Below are 24112 nucleotides of genomic sequence, written 5' to 3' on the forward strand. Positions count from 1 at the left end.
GTAACTTTCCCCCAATCACTCTAGGACTGGAAGCATTTTAAACTTCGTGGTTTCTTGCATGCACCTGGAAAATGGTACTGGTTTGTGTTCTTTGCTGATAGAAGTGTTTTCGGAGGGGTTGGGAGGGTGACAGAAGGAAGGCCCCAGGCTGGGTAGACAAGGGTCCTAGCTGATACCTCCTCCTCTTCCCACCTAGTGCAGGAGGGAGTTAAAATCGGGCAAAGTTCATGTATCCACTCCCACTCCATCCATTTAGGGTTCAATTACTGCCTTTCGGTTTCCCACCAACGCCACCCCCACCCCGCACCCCTCACCAGCGCTCAGCCCTAGCAGCTTTTGAGCCAGATTTGGGGGCACCATGGGATAGGCCTGGCCGGAGAGCGAAGCGTTCAATCCGCTGGGGAATGGGGTGGCGCAGACTTGCTCAGACCCCAGTGATTCCTGTTGAGCCCCCTCCCTTCCTGCAGCCTGCATAAGGAGCCATCTGTTCTCTGCTGAACAAACAAGCAGGAGAAAGCGGCGCCCCCGCGCCCGACCCCCGCACAATGCGCCTTTCTCCAAGGAGACGCCGCCTGGGCGCCGGCTGAGCGTGCTCCGTCTGGCTTCCCCTCCCCTTGGAAGTGCAGCAAGACCCAAAAACAGACCCGGTGGAAATCAGATTTTTTTTTTTTTAGAAAAAGAAAACAAATCCAACAAAGAACTGAGAGCAGCACGCGGCGAGGGCGTGCCGGTCTAGCACGTGCCCCTTCCCCCACCACCCGCTATCCCCGTGACCTCCGCAGTCCGCCTTCTGGTCCGGGCGAGGCCAGCTCAGCGCAGCGCTGGAAGCCCGCCAGCGCCTCCGCCCGGACAGCCCAATCCCGACAGGCCCAGGTTCTGCCTGGCCCCGGCGCCCCGATGGCGCGCAACTGGCACGGTCCGTGGAGCCGCGCCCCAGCCCGAGTGGCCCTCACTTCTGGTTGGCCAGATGGTTCTCCAGATCCTCCAGGCGCGCGGTCAGCTGGGCCAGTGAGCGGTTAAGGAAGCCGCTGGGGTTCGCCGCGGTCCCTTCACTTTCCCTCCAGCCCGGGCCACCAGCCCCAAAGGATATGGTTCCGCGTCAGGTTCTCCAGCGCCCCCAGCGTGCGGCCCTGGAACTCCACGAGGCTTTCGCATTCACATGGGCTCCGAAGCTCTGTCCCGGCGCTGATGCCCTCCTCTGCAAGCCGGGCACAGAGGGTCAGGGGGATGAGAAATTGCGCTAGCCTTGGCCCTCTGATTTCCTTGCACTGGGCCTATGGTTGAGTATATGGGCTTTGGATTCAGAGAGACCTGGGCTGAGTCCCAAGCTAAGTAGCTGTGAAATACTGAAAAACTCACTAACCTTTCTAAGCTCGGTTTCCTCATCTATAAAATGGATATAATGAAAGAATGTATGCATTAGTGGCTTCGATGATTCAGTCACCTGTGTATGTGTGCGTGTGTGTGCGCATGTGCACAACTTACAAGAGTGTTTCTCAAACCTTAATGCTCATTGGAATCATCAGGAGAGCTTGTTAACATACAGATTCTGATTCAGAATGGAGAAGGAGTTCAGAAGCTACATTTCTAATAAGATCCCAAATGATGCTGATGCTTCTGGTCGTGGACCCCACTTTGAGTAGCACTCTCCAAATAAAGTTGTATGCAATGATGGAAGTATTCTATACCTAGCCCTATCCGAAGCAGTAGCCACAAGCCACATGTGGCTGTTTAACACTTGAAATGTGACTGGTGCCCCTAAAGATCTAAAATTTATTTTATTTCAATCCATTTTAATTAGATAGGTACCTGTAATAGCTACTGCCTACCTTTTTGAAAAAGCACAGATCTAGAACACTGCCTGGTTCAAGTAAATACTTTACAGCAGGGGTCCCCAACCCCCAGGCCATGGACCATTACCACATCACATGGACCAGTACCAGCCCATGCCCTGTTAAAAACTGAGCCACACAGCAGGAGGTGAGCAGCCAGCAGGCAAGGGAGCTTCACCTGTATTTCCAGCTGCTCCCCGTCGCTCCCATTACAACCTGAGCTCCTCTCCTGTCAGACCCGTGGCATTGTTAGATTCTCATGGGAGCACAAACCCTATTGTAAACTCTGCATGGGAGGGATCTAGGTTGCAGGCTTATTATGAAAATCTAATGCCTGATGATCTGTCACTGTCTCCCATCACCCTCAGATGAGACCATCTAACTGCAGGAAAGCAAGCTGAGGGCTCCCACTGATTATACATTATGGTGAGTTGTATAATTATTTCATTGTATATTACAATGTGATAATAGAAATAAAGTGCACAATAAATGTAACATGCTTGAATCATCCTGAAACCATCCTCCTCACCACCATCATGGAAAAATTGTCTTCCACAAAACCAGTCCCTGGTGCCAAAAAGGTTGTGTACCACTGCTTTATAGTGTATTTCAACTAGACCAGTGATTCTCAAAGTGTGGTCCTTGAACCAGCAGCATCAGCATCATGTAGAAATTTAACAGAAATGCAAATTATCAGACACCACCCCAAACATACTGAATCAGAAAATCTGGAGTTGAAGCCCAGCAATTTGTGTTTTTAAAGGTCCTCCAGGTGATTCTGATGTACCCTAATGCTTAGAAACCACTAATCCTGATCCAACTCTATCTTCCTATACATCTCAACATCTTGAGGGTTGGGCAGAAGACCTTATAATTAAAATTGGCACATGTTTTTTCTTAGCAGCACATAAAATAATGGTGAATCTGAAAATGAATGGTATCTTAGATTCACTAAATTTCTATAAGCATGTGCCATTGTTAAGATTACAGGGGGGCCGGGCAAGGTGTTTCATGCCTGTAATCCCAGCACTTTGGAAGGCCGAGGCAGGTGGATCATGAGGTCCAGAGTTCAAGACCAGCCTGGCCAAGATGTTGAAATCCCGTCTCTACTAAAAATACAAAAAATCAGCTGGGTGTGGTGGTGGGCACCTGTAATCCCAGCTACTCGGGAGGCTGAGGCAGGAGAATTGCTTGAATCCAGGAGGCAGAGGTTGCAGTGAACCAAGATCATGCCACTGCACTGCAGCCTGGGCAACAGAGCCAGAATCCATCTCAAAAAAAAAAAAAACAGGGAATGACTTAAAAAAATGCTACAACAAAAGTACCTTAAGAATACAAAGGAAAAGGATTACAAGTAGTGAAATAATAAGCCCAATGCCTGCCCTTTAGCCTTCAACAACGCTGCTGTAATGATTTAAAAGTTGTGTCTTCATCTTGGTCTTGTATGTACTGTTAACAAACTGCTGTAAGTCTTGTTATTGACAACAATCCAGCAAAGATCCCTAATTTTACAGATGGAGAAACCAAGGGTTGGAGACAGGAGACAGTGATACCACCATTTGGTAAAGAGCCTTGACCACAGAGCCCAGACTTCTCTCAGAACTCTAGAGCTAGAGGTAAACTTGGGCAGCCAGTGCCTCCTCTGTTACAGAAAAGAAAAGTTAGGTAGGGGTGGGGGTAAGTGACTTGTCCAAAGTCACACTGCAGGGCATGTAAGAGTCAGCACAGGAAGAGCCCTGTAAGTGCAGCTAATCCAGGGACTCCACAATAATTAAAATTAGCTGAGGGGACAGGGGGTGAAGAATGTGTGTGTGTGTGTGTGTGTGTGTGTATTTGTATATGTATATACATATACTTTTTTTTGAGACAAGGTCTCACTCTGTCACCAGGCTGGAGTGCAGTGGTACAGTCTCAGTGCACTGCAACCTCTGCCTCCCAGGTTCAAGCAATTTTCCTGCCTCAGTGCCCACCACCATGCCCGGCTAATTTTTGTATTTTTTGGTGAAGACAGGGTTTCACCATGTTGCCCAGGATGGTCTTGAACTCCTGATCTCAAGTGATCCACCCGCCTTGGTCTCTCAGAGTGCTGGAATTACAGGCATGAGCCACTGTGCCTGCCCCTACAAGTTATACTTCAAAAAAACAAACAAACAAAAAACACAAATTCTCCAGATCCAGATCAGCCCTACTTAATCTGTTTTCTGGAGCTGGAGCCTGATAAACTGGAAGAAGAGTCACATCTTAAGCCTGGGTTAGTGTCTAAAGACCCTTGGGTAAAAGTTACCCTGGAGACATTCCCTGTGTCACCTAGAGCACCATACACACAATTCAGGAGCCCCCTTCTCCTCCACAGGTAGAGTTAGTCTTTTTCCTCAGCTGAGCACCAGATGATGAAGCAGAAGAATTGCACTTATGAGCTACATTGTTCCCCCCACCAAAACAAAACAAAACAAAATGAAAAACAAACAGTCCTGCATGTACTTAAAGTATACTCAGTCCTGCCACTTTGCCAAGTTCATAAGGTTGAATTCTAACAAGTACAGGGGATATATGCTGTGACTCCACTTACAAATGCTGTCTGGTGTGCCCTAAAAAAAATTTTCCCAAATTATTCTGAACCTCCACTGATTTGGGGGATAGGTAGCTCAGTCTAGGGTTTCTTAGACTTTAATATGCTTACAAATCACCTGAGAATCTTGTCGAGGTGCAAATTCTGATTTGTTCAGTCTGGAAAGCACCAGAAATGTTTCAGTTCTAAGAAGTTACTGGGTCACCGCCCTGCAGCTGGCCTGCGGACCACATTTGGAGGAGCAAAACTCTGTCTAGTAAACCCAACTTCTGGCTATGACTACAAAGAGGGTAGGGGGTGACTAGAAAGGGGAGCTATCAGAGGGCAGGCAATGAGAGCGAGGAAGAGCCCCGAGAGAGGTGCTCTCACCTGGGCAGATGCTGCCTTTGAGGTTCTCCAGCAGGTGCGTCATGGTGCCGAAGTCCGGGGCATAGGACACGTGCAGCTCTGCTGGTTCCGAGGCGATCTCGCGCAGCTCCGCCTCCACCGCCTTGCCCACGCCCACGGCGTACATGACGATGCCTACAGGGCCGGGGACTCAGAGGGTGCCCCAGGCCTCGGAAAAGCTGCCTCCCCGCGTCTGACCCAAGCCCAGCCTACTGTGTCACATGCCAAGCCCACCTTCCTCCTTGGCACGCGCTGCCCACACCGAGATGTCATCCTGGGAGCGGCCGTCGGTGAAGACCAGGCCAACGCGAGGCACGTTGAGGGCACGGGGCCGCGCACCCTGTGCCTCGGAGAAGCTGTGCTCCACCATGTGCCGCAGCGCCAGCCCTGTCATGGTGCCGCGCTCCATGTACTCCACGGCCAGGACCGCCTGCTTCACCTCAGCTGCGGTGCCGTAGCGGCCCAGAGGGAACTCGGTGCGCACGCGGCTCGAGAACTGCACCAGCCCCACACGCGTGCCCTCGGGGGACACATCCAGGAAGTCCACAATCTGGTTCACGAAGCGCTTCACCAGCTCGAAGTTTTGTGGACGCACGCTCTTGGAGCCGTCAACCAGCAGAACAAGGTCCACGTGGCCTTCCCGGCACCCTGCACGGCCAGAACAGCTTGAATTGAGGGACCAGATTCTTGACTGGCAGCAGCTGTCTATCCATCTAGTCATTCATTCGAAAACATTTGTTATATAACAGACAAAATTTCCTGAGTCTTTGCTGTGCTGGGCAGTGTAATAATTATCACCATCATCACAACCACCATCATCATCATCATCATCATTGCCCTTGACATTTATTCAGTGCTTAGAACAAACCAGACACTCTGCTAAAAGCATCTTTTTAAACAACAATCATAATAATGACCACAACTACCATTTATTGATCATCTACTATGTATCAGGCACACTTCTGTTAATATTGTACCAGTATTAACAATAATAATAACAAAAACATTATTCACCGACAGCTTACCATGTGCCAGGTACTGGGTGAAGGGCTTATACATATTCTCAATCTTCCCAATAAGCTTGAGTATTGTCCCCATTTTCTATAACCTGAGGTTCTGATGGATAAAGTGATTGCCCCAGATTTCATAGTTAGTATTGACTGAGCCAAGACATGAAGCCAGGTCCGTCTGACTCCAAAGCCCATGTTCCTGAATCACTCTACAATGCTGCCTTCCCTATTCTGAGCCGGGCAATTTGCTAGGACCAAAGAGGGTTCAACAAGAATTAAAACATAATCCTGATCCACGAGGACAGAGCAGAGCAAGTCAGACATGGCATATGCTCTAGTCAAGGAAAGTGCTAGAAGAGAAGAGCATGCGGCCATGCACGGTGGCTCATGCCTGTAATCCCAGCACTTTGGGAGGCTGAGGGAGGTGAATCACCTAAGGTCGGGAGTTCGAGACTAGCCTGACCAACATGAAGAAACCCCATCTCTACTAAAAATACAAAATTAGTTAGGAGTGGTGGTGCATGCCTGTAATCCCAGCTACTTGGGAGGCTGAGGCAAGAAAATCTCTTGAACCTGGGAGGCGGAGGTCGCAGTGAGCCCAGATTGTGCCATTGCACTCCAGCCTGGGCAACAAGAGTGAAACTCCATCTCAAAAAAAAAAAGAGAGAGAGAGAAGAGCATGCAGCAAGAAGATTGGTGTGTGTGTGTGTGTGTGTGTGTGTGTGTGTGTGTGCGTGCGCGCGCGCGTGCATCATGGGGAGGTGTTGATAGTTGTGCCATCTAAGAATCAGAAAGCAGGCCCTCATTAGACACGTATCTGCTGGCACCTTGATCTTGGACTCCCCAGTCTCCAGAACTGTGAAAAATAAATGTTGTTTAAGCTACCCAGTCTATGGTACTTTGGTATAGCAGCCTGAATAAACGAAGACAGTCTTGAAAGATCAGTAGGAGTTTGCCAAGGCAGTAAGGGACAGTCTAGAAGGTGGGATGCAGCACGTACAGAGGCATGCAGAGCTCCAGACACATTCAGGGAGGGGCGGGCCAGTAAGACTGAAATGTTCAAGTGTGGCAGGAGATGGGCTGATGGAGTTGGCTGAAGCTAAGGCAGCAGTTTCAAAATTTTTATCACAGCCCACAGCAAAAAAATAATAATAATGAGAATACACATAGAACTAAAGTTTCAAGAATAATATAACTATTTCTACAGGCGGTAAACTCTACGTTGTCTTCCATTCTTTATTTTTTTTTAATGTTGGTTGTAACCCAGTAATTTGATTTCATTATCTATTAATGTGGTTTTGCTCACCATTTGAAACACTTAGGGCTAAGTCGTTTGATCTTTCTTCTGTAGGCATTGGTGAGCCACAGAAGGCTTATGTGCAAAGGAGGAGTGCGATCAAATATATATATTTTTAAATTAACATTGGCAGCCGAGTAGAGGATTGTGGGGAAAGAGATGGAGGCAGGGAATGGCATCCCCTCCAATGTCACCCCCACAACACACACACACACACACACACACACACACATTCACACCACAGCCTAGGGGCCACAGCAAGGGCAAAGTCAAGGACACTCAGAATGTGGGCAATGGGGCAGAAGCAGACAGAACACCCTCCCACCCATCACTCACTGCTGCAGCTCTTGCCATCTGCTTGGAGTTGCCGCCCCTCAGGGCACAGGCAGCGATAGGAGAGGCCCTCGCTCACACACTGGAACTCACAGCCATGGTCCACGCCATTGCAAAGGTCCCGGACTTAAAGGAGAGACAGGGCAGGATGAGTCAGGATGAATCCCACCAGCTAAGACCTCTTATCCCTCCCACAAATGTAGGAAAGCCATCCTCACCCTGACAGCTCCTCCCATCGGGCTGCAAGTCGTGGCCCTCCCTGCAGTGGCACCGTGGTCCACCAAGGGTGCTAACACACTCATGCTGACAGCTATGGTTCCCGAAGCTGCAGTAGTCAATGACTGGCCGGAGGGAAGAAACAGCAAGATGTCACCTCTGACTGGAGCCCTCGGAGGCCACAGTCCTGGGTGTGGCAGGAGGGCGGGGTTGTTGCTCACCCCTGCAGCTCCTCTGGTCTTGCTGGAGTACAAAGCCAACTTGGCAGCGACAGAAATAGGAGCCCGGGGAATTGACACAGTGGTGCTCACATCCATGGGTCCCTTCAGCACACAGGTCAATGGCTGAGGAAGAGATGAGGTCAGTCCATGCCCAAGGCTGCCCTTCTCAGCTCTGGTAGCACAACTGCCTGAAGAAATTTCTTTTCTTGTTTTTTCTAACCAAAATCAGGTGGAATATGAAATTTTTAAGAACAACTATGCCTGGGCCCCAACCCCAACAATCCTGACCTAATTAGTCAGGGCCCCTGTCCTCAAGATGCTCTCTGACTTACAGAGGACAGGTTTGGCCACTTTACCTGTCTAAGCCTCCATTTTACTATTTGCAAAATGGGAATATAATGGAAGAGAGTGATTGCTATTTACAGCTTCCTTCTGGGGAAGATGGGGAACTATTGCCCTGTTGAGCATCTTGATGGTCTGGATATGCAAAGATGGCCAAGAGCTGGACTGAAGAGAGGATAATTACCCTGTATAAAAAAGTGAGAATTGGCTGGGCAGCATGGCTCACGCCTATAATCTCAGCACTTTGGGAAGCCAAGATGGGCAGATCACTTGAGGTCAGGAGTTCGAGACCAGCCTGGCCAACATGGCGAAACCCCATCTCTACTAAAAATACAAAACTTAGCTAGGCATGGTGGTGGGTGTCTGTAATCGCAGCTACTAGGGAGGCTGAGGCTCAAGAATAGCTTGAACCCAGGAGGCGGAGGTTGCAGTGAGCTGAGATCGCAGCATTGCACTCCAACCTGGGCAACAGAGCAAGACTCTGTCTCAAACAAAACAAAACAAAACAAAAAGACAGAAACAAGTTTGGGAGGTGGTTTGGAGCCAGATAGGAGACTAGCCTGAAAACTGGGAGAAAGAGGAGCAGGAAGCATGCTGAACTGTGACCCCGGGCAGTACCTTTCTTTCTTAGGCCTGTAAAGTGATGGAGGTGTGCTTTTACTGCCAAAGGCCCTTCCAGACTCATTGGTCTGATGTTGGGGCAATGGGGAGCCAAAGAAGGTTCAGGAGCAGTGAGATTGTAGGGCAGGGGTAGCTCTCACCCAAACAGCTCTTGTTATCTGCCGCTAGCTTGTAGCCCTGGTAGCAGGCACAGTGGAACGTGCCCGGGCCGTTGACACACTGGTGCTGGCAGCCATGTCTCCCCTCAGCACACCAGTCCTTCCCTGAGGACACACAGGACTAGACTCAGTAGAGAACAGGTAGGCAGAAGCCTCCAACGAGAGAGAGCTGGGTGGGGATGGGATCAGAGGCAGGCATCACCCTCAAATGGCTTTCAGAAGGAAATAACTCATCTGAGAGGGGTGTACCAGGTAGGAGGGCTTAGGGAAAGAATAAGGCTTGAGGAGCCCCTGCGAGCAGGCTCAGAAGAGGGGGCACCCAGTTAGACATGTCAGTGGGATAGAACAGGACTCCACAGGGGCAGGAGTGGGTAGGGAGGTGGAGAGGTGCTAAATCAAGGTGGGCGGAATAAACTCAAAACGTGGCTAAAACAGATCTTGCAGCATTTGTGGGAGGAGCTAAGATGATAATGGGAGGAGCCATCCCCATGAGGGAAGGCCGCGACCCTTTGGAGCAGCCGATCGCCGCCAGCTTTGAGAATCACTGGTTCCTTGTGTACAGGGGGTTGATGTTGGAGTTTGGCATTAAGCCTGTGGTAAGCTGTGGAGGGCGGGGCAAGAAATTATAGGTTGCTCCTTGTTGATGGAGCCTGAGCAGAAGTGGTCAGAGCTGAAATCTGCAACAGTCTGCGGTAGGTCCGAGCAACTCTACCTGGAAAGCGCGGGGCCACACCGAGGGATGGGATTTACTGTGGTGGGAAAGGAATTCAAGCATTTGGATTGAGAGTTGGAGCCTCCCTCCAGCACTCTCCTAACTCACCACACAGCCGGCCCTGGAACTGTAGGCCGAAGTCCTGGATAAGGTCGAAGGACTCTACAAGGAAGACGTGCTCGTCCAGCGGGGGCGATGCCATGGCGCGCAAGGAGCCCACGTCCGCGCGCTGCACCCCCACCGCGTAAATTTCAATGCCACGGGCGCGCGCCTGCGCCGCCACCTCGGCCACGCGATCCTGAGGCCGCCCGTCCGTCACGATGACAGCGACGCGCGGCACACGCTCCTCCAGCGGGCGCGCGCCCTCGGCCACGCTGAAGGCCACGTTCATGGCGTACTGGATTGCCAGTCCCGTCATGGTGCCTTGCGCCAGCGGCACCAGGTCGCGGATGGCGCGCTCCATGTCCTCGCGGCGCGAGAAGGCGCGGAGAGGGAAGACGCTCTGCACTTGACTCGAGTACTGGATCACACCAACGCGTGTGGCGTTGGGACCCACGTTCAGGCCGCGGACAAGGCCCACGAGGAACTGCCGCATGGTCTCGAACTCGAAAGGGCGCACGCTGCGGGAGCTGTCAATCACGAACACCAGATCCAGGGGCCCAGTGTGACACCTGGGACCTGCGGGGAGATCAAGGAAGACTCTCCTAGGTCAGCAAAACCTCATCTCCGAGGAGATCCCCCAGGGAAACTCAGGGGAAATGCCGCAATTCCGGCATAACAGAGCCCAGCACAGAAAAGGCAGGTTAGATAGATGCACTCACCCGGCATGTGCCTGGTACCTGGCCTAGATGATTGCACAAATTCCCTCATCTCACAGCCCTGAGGGCTATGCCGAGAAGGTATTACCCATTGATGAGGGGGGCAAGGAAGCGTCACAAACTCAAAGGCTGCAGGGACCAGGCAGGCAACATGGATGAATTGGTTGGGTTAGGGCGGCGGAGACCCAAACAGCCAGAATCACTCCTAAATTGGGCAGGCAGCTCCATCCAAATGCTGCCATGCACCTGCGAATTGGATGTTAGCAGGTCCCTGGCTTTTTCAAGAGAAGTACCAAACAGGGATTTTTATGTAAAATTTCCTGGGTTTTCCATGTTTTCGAATAATTTTTCCAAATTAAACATCCCATGGGCAGGTCTGCGTGTGCCCCAAACTAAGCTACATTCTACAGATGAAGAAACTGAGGCCCAGAGAGGTGACGCGGGGAACTTAAACCCAGTCCCTTATGTTCCAAAGCCCTTGCTTCCCTCTCCCCAGCAGGAGGAGCTGGCTGGGGAGGGAGGACCTGCTTTGGCTCCCCTCCTCCCACTGATGAGGGCTGGGCCCCAGCTCACCTGCAGACTGGAGCTGGGTTTCCCAGGGCCGAAGAAGGAGCAGCAACACAGGCCAGCAAAGGCCTCTCATGGTGCTTGCGAACAGAGAATGGAGGTGTCAGAGCCTGGATGGAGGAAGGAAAATAGAAAAGCAACAGTATTTACAGAGCTCTTATTCTGGGTGATAGGGACTTGGAGGGGGAAGAGAGTTGTGGGTTTATTTTATTGCTAATTTCTCTATTTTTGTGTATTTTTGAAATGATTCAGAATTTAAATTTTTTTTATCACAGTAGGATTACTGGGAAACACAAGGTTCTTTTTTTGTTTGTTTGTTTTTTGTTTTAATGGAGTCTTGCCCTATCGCCCAGTCTGAAATGCAGTGGGCACGATCTCTGCTCACTGCAACCTCTGCCTCCCAGGTTCAAGCGATTCTCTTGCCTCAGCCTCCGGCGTAGCTGAGACTACAGGCTCCTGCCACCATGCCCAGTTAATTTTTGTATTTTTAGTAGAGACGGGTTTTGCCATGTTGGCCAGGCTGGTCTCAAACTCCCGACCTGAGGTGATCCTCCCACCTCAGCATAAGCCACCGCACTTGGCCCACAAGAGATTCTTTGTGAAACTGCAGAATAGTAAATAAGAATAGATACATAGACACAAATATACAAAATTTAAACAGGAAAAAGAAGGCCTTTTTTAAATGTCAGGCACAGTGTTAAATGCTCTCCTCGCTTTGTGGCATTCAATCCTCTCTGCAATTGTAAGACTAAGGCTGTGATTGTCCCCATCATATAGATGAGGAAACTGAGGCTCAGAAAAGTTAATCGCTGTTGCCTACAGTCATTCGGCCAGAAAGTGGCTACGGCAGGAGAATCCCACGCTTGCTGGTCTCCAGCCTGGGCGTTGGGTGCCTCTCCTGCCAGGTGAATCTCTGCAGACAGAAGCCCTTCCCCACCTCGGCCCACTCCCCTACGCACACAAGAAGCTTCTGTGTGGCTGACTTCGCAACTCGCCAACTCCCCTATACCCCTCCACATACACACACAGAGATACGCACTGCCCAGCCGCAGGCGGCAGGGAGGGCTGAGCGTGGTTGCGCGGCAGCTAGTGGAATAAAACCCACCGCGCACGAGAACGCGCGGTTTGGCGCATGTTTCCCGCCTGCTCTCAGGAGCGACCGCCAGGGGGCGCCCGAGATGGCAGGGGGCGTGGGAAGCCCACATCTGCCCAGCAGGTGCGCCCACCCCGAGCAAACAGCGGGCCGGGGCCCAGGGCCTTGGAGATAAGACCTGGACAGGATATATCACGCGCAAGAACCGGGGAGTGTGCAAGGTTCCAGCGACAGCAGCACTGGACTCGCCCAGAGGGCGGCGGGTGAGCGGCTGGGGCCCGGTGAAGCCGCCATGGACCCTGCAAGGGCAGCAGGTGAGCTCACCCTCCCGCGGCCCCGGAGACGCCCCGTGAGAACTACGAAGGACCCCTCACTGTACAGATAGGAAAACTAAGGCCCAAGAAGGCAGCCCACCGAGCTGCAAAAACAGGATTAGAACCTAGGGTTCCTGGTTCTCCTTCTCCCTTTTGAGGCCCCCTGGCGCCTAGAAGTCACTAAACCTCTTTTCCTTCCAGTTCCCACCCCACCCTGGCGCCCCATGCTGAAGCTGTGTTAGCCATTTATCTGTTGCTGTTCCTTGGCAGAGAGGGCCAGCCGCCCCTAACCCAACCGCAGCCCCGCCCCCACCCCCAATTCCATGAATGCGCCTATTCTGAGCGAGGCCTGTGCCTGCTTCTCACTCCAGGCGGCCTTCTTGTCCCGGATTCTTCTCCCCTTTCCCCTCCCAGGCCTGGTAGAAGAACAGAAATCCCTTTGGCAGGGCCGGTCGTGGGAGGGTGACTAAGCTGGATGTGGCAGCGCTGGTGGAGGTGGGAGGGAGGGGAACCCGTCTCTAACTTGGGCCACGGCAAGACCAGCATCCCTGGGCAGCATGAGGGTTAAGGCATGAGGGGCCTCTGCCACCCGCCATCCTTTCCCACTCAGAAACACCTCTGGATCCCCAAATCTTGGTTAAGGTTCCCCTCATCCTGTTCCTGGTCTGAGCCAACATCTCACCTGGCACCCTGCCACTACCCCAGGAATCCTAGAAAGTCAAAATAGCGACTGCCCAAAGTTCATCACCTTTCCAAACCCCTCATTCTACAAAGAAAGAAACTAGGTCCAGAGAGGGTGGTGTCTTGCTGAAGGGCACACAGCGATGTCATGGGTTGACACTAGAACCCAGGATTCCTCTGCAGAGTTCGTCCTTGTGTTAAAAAGAAAGATTCAGAGATGCCCTGAGGTGGGGCTGAGGGAGAGGACCAGGAAGGGATGAAAGACCTGTAAATCATTTCTCAAATGTCCCTTAGGGATATTTCAGGGTGTTCCTGGAGGGATGGATGAGAGTAGAAAAGGGATGACCCTATTTTGATGGCCTTGCTGGTGGGGGCTTGATTTCAAAAGGATCCTGCAGTAGTGGGGAAGGGTACTGCGGGTCAGACAGGGCACCATAGGCCATGCCTCTGCTAAAATACAGTCGCCTGATCTGGCTTGACACCTACCCCTGCAGACCGTGCAGTGCCTCCCAACCCTTTGACTCACCTGAGCCTGAGGGACAGATCAGAGATGCTGCTGCAGAGCGAAGCCGACAGGCGGAGCCTCCCAGGCACTTGGACCAGGTAACGGCGTGGCAGCGTGCCCTAGGTGGGGACTGCCAGGCAGCTGGAGCACGCAGAGGCGGCGGCCGCATTTAACCCAGGGCTGGCGGGTGGGGAGGGGAAGCGCAGGCTGCAACCCCTCCCACTGGCAGGGAGGGATTCCCCCCTTCCTCCTTGGGGGGGGCAAACCCAGCACCCCCTGCGCCTACCACCCTTGGAGCTGCAGAAGGGGCTAGCTTCGGGCCAGGCTGGAATTCGGCTACAGAGGGAGACAGGAGACTGGGGCAGCCACACTCCGCAGCCGGAATGCGTTGGAAGCTTAGGAGGCACTTCCTTGAGGAGAGCCCCAAGGGGTGGAGCGGTCCTGGCTGTGGCTGCTGACTGCCTGGCCTGGCTTTGGAGGGTGCGGTCCTACACTGTCCCCTCCAGGAGTGAGGAGAGACTGGGTCCTGCCAAGAGGATAAAGGGCTCAGAAGGACAGCCTCAGTGTCCATGGCTCTCCTTGGGCCTCAACCTGCTAGCCCCCACATCTCTCCACCGCCACTCCTCTACTCGCTGCCTGCAATTGCTATGGCACAGCCACCCACACCGATCCAGACCCCCAGGTTGGGAAGCCACCAGGCCTCTAGGCTCTAACCTGGCTCGCTCCGCAGGACCCATGTTCTCTGCCTTGACTCCTGTAATCAAGGGAAGGAAAGCCCACACAGCAACAGGTCCCTTCACATGAGAGAAAGGGAGGAATATGGCTTTGGCCCCAGAAAGGCTCAGATTCCCCCACGCCACCCCCCATCCTGGGGACGAGGTTTTGGGCCCTTTCCTGTTTGCAGGCAGGAGGCTACAGAGCACTCCCAAGCCAGGAGCCCAGCAAAGGCTCCCCCTTCCCCCCCTCCCCCCCCCCACCCCCACACCCTGCTTCCCTAGGGTGGGGAAGCTTCATCTCTACCAATGCCATCAACCCTAAAATACTCTTCTCCTTCCCGAGGCCAGTGTAAGTGCGGCCTTTGTGTCACAGCCACGTGTCCCTATGGCCCTGGGCTCCAATGGGCAAGATGCCAGACCTGCAGAGTGGAACCTGGGTGGTCCCGTGGGCTCTGTGCAGGCCTCATTGAGCGCCTCGCAGCCTAAATATTTAGCCTACAATTTGCAGCTTAGTCTCCTCCTTGCCTAACGCTTCCTCTTCCCGACCCCATGGGGGCAGAATGTAGAGCAGCCCCACCCTTCCCTACTCACTCTAACCCCCTGCCCGCTTCATTTTGCTCAACCTGAGTGCTTGGACCCTGTGCCACCCTGACCCTTGGCTGTCCCTCCTGCGGCCGGTCGACCTGCCTGCCCCCCACCAACCCTGCAGGTCATCCCCAGAGCAGGCCACAGTTCTGCGTGGAGGCGTGCGCAGGTGCCTGCAGCAACAGTGCGAACAGACTGTGCGGATCCTGCACGCCAAGGTGGCCCAGAAATCCTACGGAAATGAGAAGCGGTAGGTGCCTCGGTAGCCCCTCCCAGGTCTCCGCAGCTGTCCACCCTATGCACCACTGCATCCACCCACTGGGCCTCTTTTGGACCCAGAGGAGGCCTCAGGACTGAGATCTCAGCTACTGGCCAACCAGGGGCTTTGTCCCTCAGCCACCATCAGCCCCCACTTTGGTCTATGGTCCCACACCGGGAGGTTCCCTGTGAATCTCCTGTCTCCATTCATTCACTCATTGTCCCATTTATTCACTTATTCGTTCATTCAACAACTACTTACTGAATGTTTTTCACGTATGCACCAGGCTCTACGGGCACTGCTGGGCACTGGGCATGCAGCTGAACAAGACAGACAGCCCCTGCTCTGTAGTCCACACTCTCACTCAAATGTGGAAGAGACTGGAGTAAACTCCCCACAAATCAGTAAACAAGATACTTGCAGATTATGATGTGCACTAGAAGGAAAACTGAACAAGGCCATTTGATGGAAACTGAAGGCAGAGGGTACATTAGCTAGAAGGGCCAAGGAGGTTGAGAGACCTTTTGGGAGGTAACATCAGAACTGAAACGTGAATGTTAAAATGGAGCCAGACTGGAGAAAATCTGAGGAAAGCGTGCTGCAATTAGAAGAAACAGAAGGGCTGGGCGCTGTGAATCACGCCTGTAATCCCAGCACTTTGGGAAGCAGAGGCGGCAGATCACCTGAGGTCAGGAGTTCGAGACCAGCCTGGTCAGCATGGCGAAACTCCCTCTCTACCACAAATACAAAATTAGCCAGGCGTGGTGGTGGGTGCCTGTAAACCCAGCTACTCGGAAGGCTGAGGCAGGAGAATCGCTTGAACCCGGGAGGCGGAGGTTGCAGTGAGCCGAGATCGCACCATTGCACTCCAGCCTGGGCAACAAGAGCAAAACTCCGAGAAAAAACAAAACAAAACAAAACAAAACAATAAGGTTTGGATGTGAATGGGGTTTACAGTCATGAAAAAGCGTGGGGGAGAGCAGGAGGAGGAAACGAAGGTTCTGCTGGGTTTACGCTGATCTGCCGTGCTTACAGGAGAGCCGAGTGAACACCGATGCACGAATCCAACGCTCACTTATCTCCGCAGGTTCTTCTGCCCCCCGCCCTGTGTCTACCTCTCGGGGCCCGGCTGGAGAGTGAAGCCAGGGCAGGACCAAGGTGAGAGCGGACTCAAGGGCAGAGCGGACTCAAGGGCTGCCGGCCGCCGGCTCGGTAGGGAGGACCCCGAGGTTGGGCCCGGGAGAGGTTCTTTCGCAGGCGCAGTCTCCCCGCGCCCTCTGGTGGCGAGCGCTAAGTTTGCCTGGCACCTGCGTCCTTCCCGAGTCCTTCCAGAGCCAGTTCGCGTCCCTTTCCAGCTCACCAGGCGGGGGAGACCGGGCCGACGGTCTGTGGTTACATGGGACTGGACAGCGCGTCCGGCAGCGCCGTGGAGACGCAGAAGCTGAATTTCGAGCAGCAGCCGGACTCCAGAGTGAGAGCGCACGGGAAGGGGATTCCTGCTCCCATCTCTGCCTCTCCTGGGAAAGGAGGGCTCCTTTACTCCCCTCCCAAAGCCAAGAAGTCGGTGGGGAGACCGGGAGGCCGGGGTCCCGCGTTAAGGCCGAGCCTGAGAGCGTGGGTGGTGGAGCTTCTGGTCACCTCCGACGGGGCGGACGTCCGAGATCTGGGAGAGGTTGGTTCATCCGACGGCGGAGGGCTGGGATGAGACGGCCCTGTCCCCGCGAGCCCCTTAGGAATTCGGCTGCGCCAAGACCTTGTACGTCTCAGATGCAGACAAAAGGAAGCACTTTCGGCTGGTGCTGCGGCTGGTGCTGCGCGGGGGCCTGGAGCTGGGCACCTTCCACAGCCGCCTCATCAAGGTCATCTCCAAGCCCTCGCAGAAGAAGCAGTCGCTGAAAAACACCGACCGTGAGCAGGGCGGGGCCTGACCGCGGGCCTGGGCGGGGAGGTGCAACCAAGCCCAGAGAGGCTAAATTGGGGCGCGGAGGTGGGGGTAGGCTGGGCTATAGGGGTGGGGTCAGAGTGGAAAAGGTGGAGTCGGGGCTGAGACAGGAAGGGGTCTGGATGTGTGCAGCCCAGGCCTGGGGATGAGAAGAGCGGGAGGATGAAAAGCAGAGAGGAAAGGGACGGACACCAAACTCCAGGGTGGGAGTTGGGGTCCCAAAGCAGACAAAAGTTGAACTAGGCAGGAGCTGAGCTAGGCAGACAGGGATTGAACAAGGGACAGACTAAAAGTGACATAGGTGGGGCACGGTGGCTCATACTTGTAACCCTAACACTTTAGGAGGCCGAGCTTGGGGGATCACTTGAGCCTAGGAGTTCAAGACCAGCCTGGGCAACATGGCGAAACCTCATTTTTTATAAGAAAAAAAAAAGGAAGGAGGGAGGGACGGAAGGAAGGAAGGAAGGCAGGAAGGAAAGAAGGAAGGAAGAAAGAAGGAAAGAAGGAAGGAAGAAGGAAGGAAAAGAGCTGGGCATGATGACCTGCGCCTGCAGTCCCAGCTACGTGGGGAGCTGAGATCAGAGGATCGCTTGAGCCCAGGAGGTCGAGGCTACAGTGAGCTGCGATAGCACCACTGCAGTCCAGCCTGAGCGAGAGGGTGAGGTGCTGTCTCAAAAAAAAAGGGTGTTTTACCCCGTCTCTACTAAAAATGCAAAAAATTAGCTGGGCATGGTGGCGCGTGCCTGTAATCCCAGCTACTCAGGAGGCTGAGGCAGGAGAATTGCCTGAACCCAGGAGGCGGAGGTTGCGGTGAGCCGAGATTGCGCCATTGCACTTCAGCCTGGGTAACAAGAGCGAAACTCTGTCTCAAAAAAAAAAAAAAAAAAAAAAAAAAAAGGGTGTTTTAATTTTATTTCTTGAACTGAAAGATATCCAGGCAGCAAAAGGAGCAGACAAATGTTCTGAAGCAGGACTGTCGCCGGCGCTACAGTCTTCATGCTTTGGGGCCTCACTCTCCAGCCCGGCCCATGTGTGCTACATTCTCTGCATGGATCTCAGGGGACCCCTCCAGGCATGAACTGTGAACTGTGAATGCCCAGTGTGTCTAGGCCATGGGCATATTAGCCAGGCTGGCACAGGAGACAGAGGATTGGAAATTATCTGGAAAGTCCAAGGGACCAAGTCAGGCCAGGGCAATGTACTGGCTGCACCCCCTAACTCTGACCCTAACCCTTACCCTAATCCTGACCCTAACCCTAACCCTGACCCTGACCCTCACCCTCACAGTGTGCATATCTTCCGGCTCAAAGATCTCCCTCTTCAACCGCCTGCGCTCCCAGACGGTCTCTACACGCTACCTCTCTGTGCAGGACGGGGCCTTTGTGGCCAGCGCACGACAGTGGGCTGCCTTCACACTCCACCTGGGTAATGACATCTGCAGCCCCTGGGCCTGGGCACTTCCCATGCACTAGCTTATTTAACCTTCACCGTGACTCCTTAAGGAAGGTCAACTCTGCTTCATGTGATTAAGGCTCAGAAACACAAAAAGACTTGTCCACAGTCCCCATGAGCTGGTGACTGATACAAGCTATTCTGACTCCATTATCCATGCCCTTTCCCCTCATATCAACTAAGCTGCCTACCCCCACCTCTGTCCCCAGGGTGGACATTTGTGAGGATGGCCTCAAATGACCCCTCCAGCATTAGACCCTTCAGTCTTAGCTGCTCCCCTGAGTACCACCCCTTCCCACAAGGCCCATGTGTGATGTGAGGAAGAGCCAGAGGCAAGAAGACAGAGTTTAAAGCAGAAGCTTCAGGGCCCCTGAAAACCTTGCCCCTTCCTTTGTTTGCTCCCCAGCTGATGGGCACTCTTCCCAAGGAGACTTCCCACCGCGAGAGGGCTACGTTCGCTACGGCTCCCTGGTGCAGCTCGTCTGCACAGTCACCGGGATCACATTACCCCCCATGGTACAGGAAGGGAGGGCATGCCTGGACGGGTCCCCTGAGATCCATGCAGAGAATGTGGCACATGTGGGCTGGGCTGGAGACTGAGGCCCCAAAGCAGGAATACACCTATTCTCACTCAGTCTTTTGTGGGACCGGACAGAAGTCAAAGGGCAGGGAGAATCCACTAGTGCCCGTGTGGCTATTGGTGTAGCAGACAGCTGGCTGGGAGGGCAGCCTCTGGACACCCGGGCACCTTGCCATCACTCTTCCTACTACCCTTCCACTGCAGATCATCCGTAAAGTAGCCAAGCAGTGTGCGCTCCTAGACGTGGATGAACCCATCTCTCAGCTGCACAAGTGTGCATTCCAGTTTCCAGGCAGTCCCCCAGGAGGGGGAGGTACCTACTTATGCCTTGCCACAGAGAAGGTGGTGCAATTTCAGGTAAGAAGCAGAGAATACCAGCACCAAGTGTCCTGGAAAGTGAGAATACAGAGAACCACAGAATGTAAGGTCATCATGTGGTCATGATTGCTGCTTCCTGAGCAATACTGCCGCCCATGGAACATTGAAATCATAGACTCCCAGGACAGAATCATAGGATGTAGAAAAATAGTAGTAAGTCATAGTATGAAGCAATATTCCTTCCTAAAGAAGTTTAGAGTCATATAATATTGGGACTCTAGCCAGGCGCGGTTGGCTTATGCCTGTAATCTCAGCACTTTGGAAGGCTGAGGTGGGCGGATCACCTGAGGTCAGGAGTTCAAGATTAGACAGGCCAATATGGTGAAACCCTGTCTCTACTAAAAATACCAAAATTAGCTGGGCGTGGTTGCAGGTGCCTGTAATCTCAGCTACTTAGGAGGCTGAGGCAGGAGAATGGCTTGAACCTGGGAGGTGGAGGTTGCAGTGAGCCGAGATCACTCCATTGCACTTCATCCACGGCAATGAGAGTGAGACTCCATCTCAAAAAAAAAAAAAAATATATATATATACATATATATAAATATATATGGATATAAAATTGTAGAATGTAAATAAAAATCATAATAGGTAATAGCAGAGAATTATTGAGCAAAGACTATTCAAAGCATAAAGACACAGAATGTAGGAAATTATAGAATGTGGAAAATAATAATTATCATTAAGCGGTATTACTCCCAAAAGAATATTATCATAGAATGTTGAGATAGAATAATATGTGGAAAATATCTAGTATTATTCCTTCCCAAAGAATATTCCTTCCCAAAGGAACAATATTCCTTCCCAAAGAATATTAAAATTGTAGATTATTAGAGCATAGAATTGCACAATGTTAAAAAAAAAAAAGCCACACAGAATTCTAGGACCCCAAGAAAAAAGATCCTTAGAAATCAGCTAGCCCAAGCTGGGCTCAATGACTCATGCCTGTAATCCCAACACTTTAGGAGGCTGAGGTGGGAGGATCACTTGAGGTCAGCAGTTTGAGACCAGCCTGGTCAACATGACAAGACCCCATCTCTACTAAAAATACAAAAATTAGCTGGGTGTCACGGCGCACACCTGTAATCCCAGCTACTCAGGAGGCTGAGGCAGGAGAATCACTTCAACCCAGAAGGTGGAGAGTGCAGCAAGCCGAGATTGTGCCACTGTACTCCAGCCTGGGTGACAGAGAGAAAGAAAGAGAGAGAGGGAGAGGAAGGAAGGGGGGAAGGAGGGAAGGAGAGAGGGATGGAAAGAGGGGGAAAAGGAGGAAGGAAGGAAGGAGGAGGAAGGAAGGAAGGGGAAGGAAGGAAGGAGGGAAGGAAGGAAGGAAAGAGGGAAGGGAGGGAGGGAAGAAGGGAGGGAGGAAGGAGGAAAAGAGAAAAAAGAAATAGAGAAGGAAGAAAGGAAGGAAGGAGAGAGGGAGCGAGGAAGGGAGGAGGGCTGGGAGAGAGAAAGAAAGAAGGAAAGAAAGAGAGAAAGAAAGAAAAAGAGGCAGAAAAGAAGGGAGGTAGGGAGGAAGGCTGGGGGAGAGAGAGAGACAGAGAAAGAAAAAGAAAGGAAAGAAGGAAGGGAGGGAGGGAGAGAGGGAGGGAGGAAGGGGAAAGAAATCAGCTAGCCCAATGAGCTTACTTAACTCTGAGAGAACTTAAGGGCACTGTCCAAGCTGAAGGGATAAGAAAACGCCAGAGCCTGGGATTGGTATCCAGTTAGTCTAATGCAGAAGCCCATGCGCCATGCTGGCTCCCCACGCTGGTGGCCACCATGAGAAGCTTCGGCCTGGTCCCCTCGGGTCTCCTCCCAGGCCTCTCCCTGCCCCAAGGAGGCGAACAGGGCTCTGCTGAACGACAGCTCTTGCTGGACCATCATCGGCACCGAGGCGGTGGAATTCTCCTTCAGCACCAGCCTGGCGTGTACGCGGGAGCCGGTCACTCCGGTGCCCCTCATCAGCACCCTCGAGGTGAAGCTGCTCTGGGGGCGTTGGGCGGGGGGTACCTGCCTGCACTGGGTGCCAGTGGGAGGAGGGCAGCAGGTTCCCGCCCTGCTCGGTCCTTTCACCTCACCTGGTCCCACCCTCCCCCAGCTGAGCGGCGGGGGCGACGTGGCCACGCTGGAGCTCCACGGAGAGAACTTCCACGCGGGGCTCAAGGTGTGGTTTGGGGACGTGGAAGCAGAAACCATGTACAGGTACGGAGTGGGGAGGCAGCAACCTTGGACCCCGGGTATCGTTGGCCGGGGGCGGCGCACGCGTCAGCCGAGTCGCCGCAGCCCTCACCCTGGTGCCCCACCCGTAGGAGCCCGCGGTCCCTGGTGTGCGTGGTGCCGGACGTGGCGGCCTTCGGTAGCGATTGGCGCTGGCTGCGCGCTCCCATCACAGTGCCCGTGAGCCTGGTGCGCGCCGACGGGCTCTTCTACCCTAGTGCCTTCTCCTTCACCTACACCCCGGAATACAGCGCGCGGCCGGGTCCCCCCGGCGCCCCCGAGCCCGCCACCGGCGCCGACGCTCTCCTGGAGAGCATCCACCAGGAGTTCACGCGCACCAACTTCCACCTCTTCATTCAGACTTAGGCGCGCCCGGGCGCGCCCGGGCGCCCCGGCTGCTCACCGCGGAGGGCTGCGCCCACGCCAGGCGCGGGGACGTGCTTCTGGGTCCTAGGCCCTGCTTCCTTGCCCCTTTGCTGCAGAAGGGCAGCTGAAGGCTCACCCTAGAAACCGGGCCTGGTGGCGCTTACCCGGGTCACTCCCTCGTCCTTACACATCCAGGAAGACACAACCTGAGTGGCGCGGTCTTGGTGTCCATCGTGTTTGGCTCTCCCTGTCTTCATTTCTTCTCACTCTGTCTCTAAACCTCTCTCTCTCCCATGCCCCTCAGTAACTTCATCTATAGATCTATTTGTGTGGTCCTGTCCCTCTGCCCTTTTCTCTCTCCAGCTCCCCCTGCCTCTCACACACAATTTCACATGCCGGGAGAAGCCAAGTCTGGAACATTTACCCTCCAGGCATCTATGTCCGCTCTTGAAGAGAAAACACACAGCCTCACACACTCAGGCATGGGGTGCAAGCTCTTGGGACGCCAGGACCCTGGAGCATCAGGTTCTGCCTGGAATATTAGATCCCCCTGGAGCACCGGGTCTCTCTGAGCACTGGGTCTCACCTGGGACATTTGGTCTCACCTGGGATACCAGTTCCCACCTAGAGCACTGTGCCCTGCCCTGGAGCACAAAGACCTGCTCCTCCCTAGACTCTCTCTGACTGTGGCCAGGCGTAGCACTCTTGCCTGTGTTTGCTCCCTGGCCTACAGCTTTGGTGGCTGGGCAGGTGCCTGGGACAGTTAGGAGGTTTTGCTGCCTTAACTGTCCCCCCAGTCACTTCTTTCACAGACCCAGCTGGGTGCAGTCCTGAGGATCGGGGGTTAAAATCAACCCCTATCCAAGGCAGAGTTCGGTCTGTATGAGCCACCTCCCCAAGTGTGCCTCCCGCCATCCTCACACCCACACACCAAAAAGGGGACCTGCACAGAAAACAAAGAACCACAAGTCTGATGGAGCAGAGAGCCTATCTTTTTGACCTTTTCTGGAGGAGGAACAGGGTTCAGAGGCAGCTGGCATCCTGAGTTCTTGTCCTCGCCCTGGGGATGTTACCCTACTATCTCTCCATCCCAAGCAAGGGTGCAGCCCAGGCCCAGAGGCGACCACAGGACCCTTTCAAAACCAAGTTTTCCCAGGATGGCCCTGGACAGAACTCCTGGGATTGACTAGGCTATAATGTAGCTGAGAGAGGGGCCTTTCAGCATGGGGCTGATGGACAGAATCACAATCTGTTCCTCACTAACCTACCCACCGTCTACCTAGTCTGTGCTTTATAGGGAAGAAGAAAAAAAAAAAAAGTTAGAACACTGGCTTGGGCTATTGGAATCAAGGACACAGATAGGTATCACGGGTGCCAGCCACCTGTACCAGCCTCTGGTGGTGCCTGATGGGAAAACTGGTCTGAAAGGTGGGTTCCAGGTTCTAACCCTCTGGAGAAGAGCTTGACCTCCTAAGGAAGAGCTCATTTCCTGTAAAACTCCTCCCTCAGAGTATGGAAAGTCCCATGAGAAAGAAGAAACTAACAATACCCAGAGGAAAGGAAATAGGGTATACTCTTTAGACTTCCCAAAGTCTTGACTAAGTTCTGTCATCTGCCATCATCATCAGGCTGCAATCCACGTGAAGGGTGAGGAAGAAGTCTGTGGCCCCTGAATGTGAATCTTGGCTCAGGAATGCAGGGAATGAGTTGAATGGGAAATGTCCCTGAAATAAGTGCAGTCCGTGGCAGTGTTGAAGCAGACAGTCACGTGGAAGGAGGCTGGGAAGAGTGTCATAGCACACCACATGGGGAACTGGGGTTCAGGCGCTCATCATCCAGCCCTGCCCCTAAAGTCTTCCTCCACCACTCGCCAAAGCAGGAGTCTCAGAAGCCAATAATCTAAGTTGGACCAAAAGCCCAGGACCAGCCACAGAGCTCTTAGTCCTCACCCCTCCCAGG

General features: G+C 53.3%; 2 protein-coding genes across 10 annotated transcripts; one reads left to right on the plus strand and one right to left on the minus strand.

Annotated features, from left to right (window-relative positions):
* Positions 1-909: 909 nt before the first annotated feature.
* On the minus strand, positions 910-17124 carry MATN4 (matrilin 4). 9 transcript variants are annotated; one of them, XM_012467274.3, is made up of 15 exons: positions 16270-17124; positions 15498-15684; positions 14391-14470; positions 13963-14202; positions 13698-13856; positions 11090-11193; positions 9807-10376; positions 8969-9091; positions 7866-7988; positions 7647-7769; positions 7432-7554; positions 5023-5436; positions 4771-4923; positions 1091-1198; positions 910-1008 (listed from the first exon to the last, which is right to left on the minus strand). In XM_012467274.3, the coding sequence occupies exons 6-15, from the start codon at positions 11157-11159 to the stop codon at positions 950-952; spliced, it is 1866 nt and encodes a 621-aa protein (XP_012322697.1). In that variant the 5' UTR covers positions 11160-11193; positions 13698-13856; positions 13963-14202; positions 14391-14470; positions 15498-15684; positions 16270-17124; the 3' UTR covers positions 910-949. The 9 variants fall into 9 exon arrangements, with proteins under 9 accessions (XP_012322697.1, XP_064238540.1, XP_064238538.1 ...); XM_064382470.1 differs by having other exon boundaries at positions 14391-14430; positions 15498-17124; XM_064382468.1 differs by having other exon boundaries at positions 13966-14202; positions 15498-17124.
* Positions 12469-22153, plus strand: RBPJL (recombination signal binding protein for immunoglobulin kappa J region like). Its single transcript, XM_012467283.2, has 12 exons — positions 12469-12490; positions 13666-13774; positions 15102-15227; positions 16324-16394; positions 16592-16707; positions 16970-17144; positions 18466-18603; positions 19037-19146; positions 19415-19567; positions 21390-21545; positions 21669-21772; positions 21880-22153. Exons 1-12 carry the CDS (start codon positions 12469-12471, stop codon positions 22151-22153), a joined length of 1554 nt encoding a protein of 517 aa, XP_012322706.1.
* The last annotated feature ends 1959 nt before the right edge of the window (positions 22154-24112 follow it).

This window comes from Aotus nancymaae, unplaced genomic scaffold (genome assembly GCF_030222135.1).
Source record: "Aotus nancymaae isolate 86718 unplaced genomic scaffold, 86718_ANA_hifiasm-v0.15.2.pri h1tg000029l, whole genome shotgun sequence".
Lineage (NCBI taxonomy): Eukaryota > Metazoa > Chordata > Mammalia > Primates > Aotidae > Aotus > Aotus nancymaae.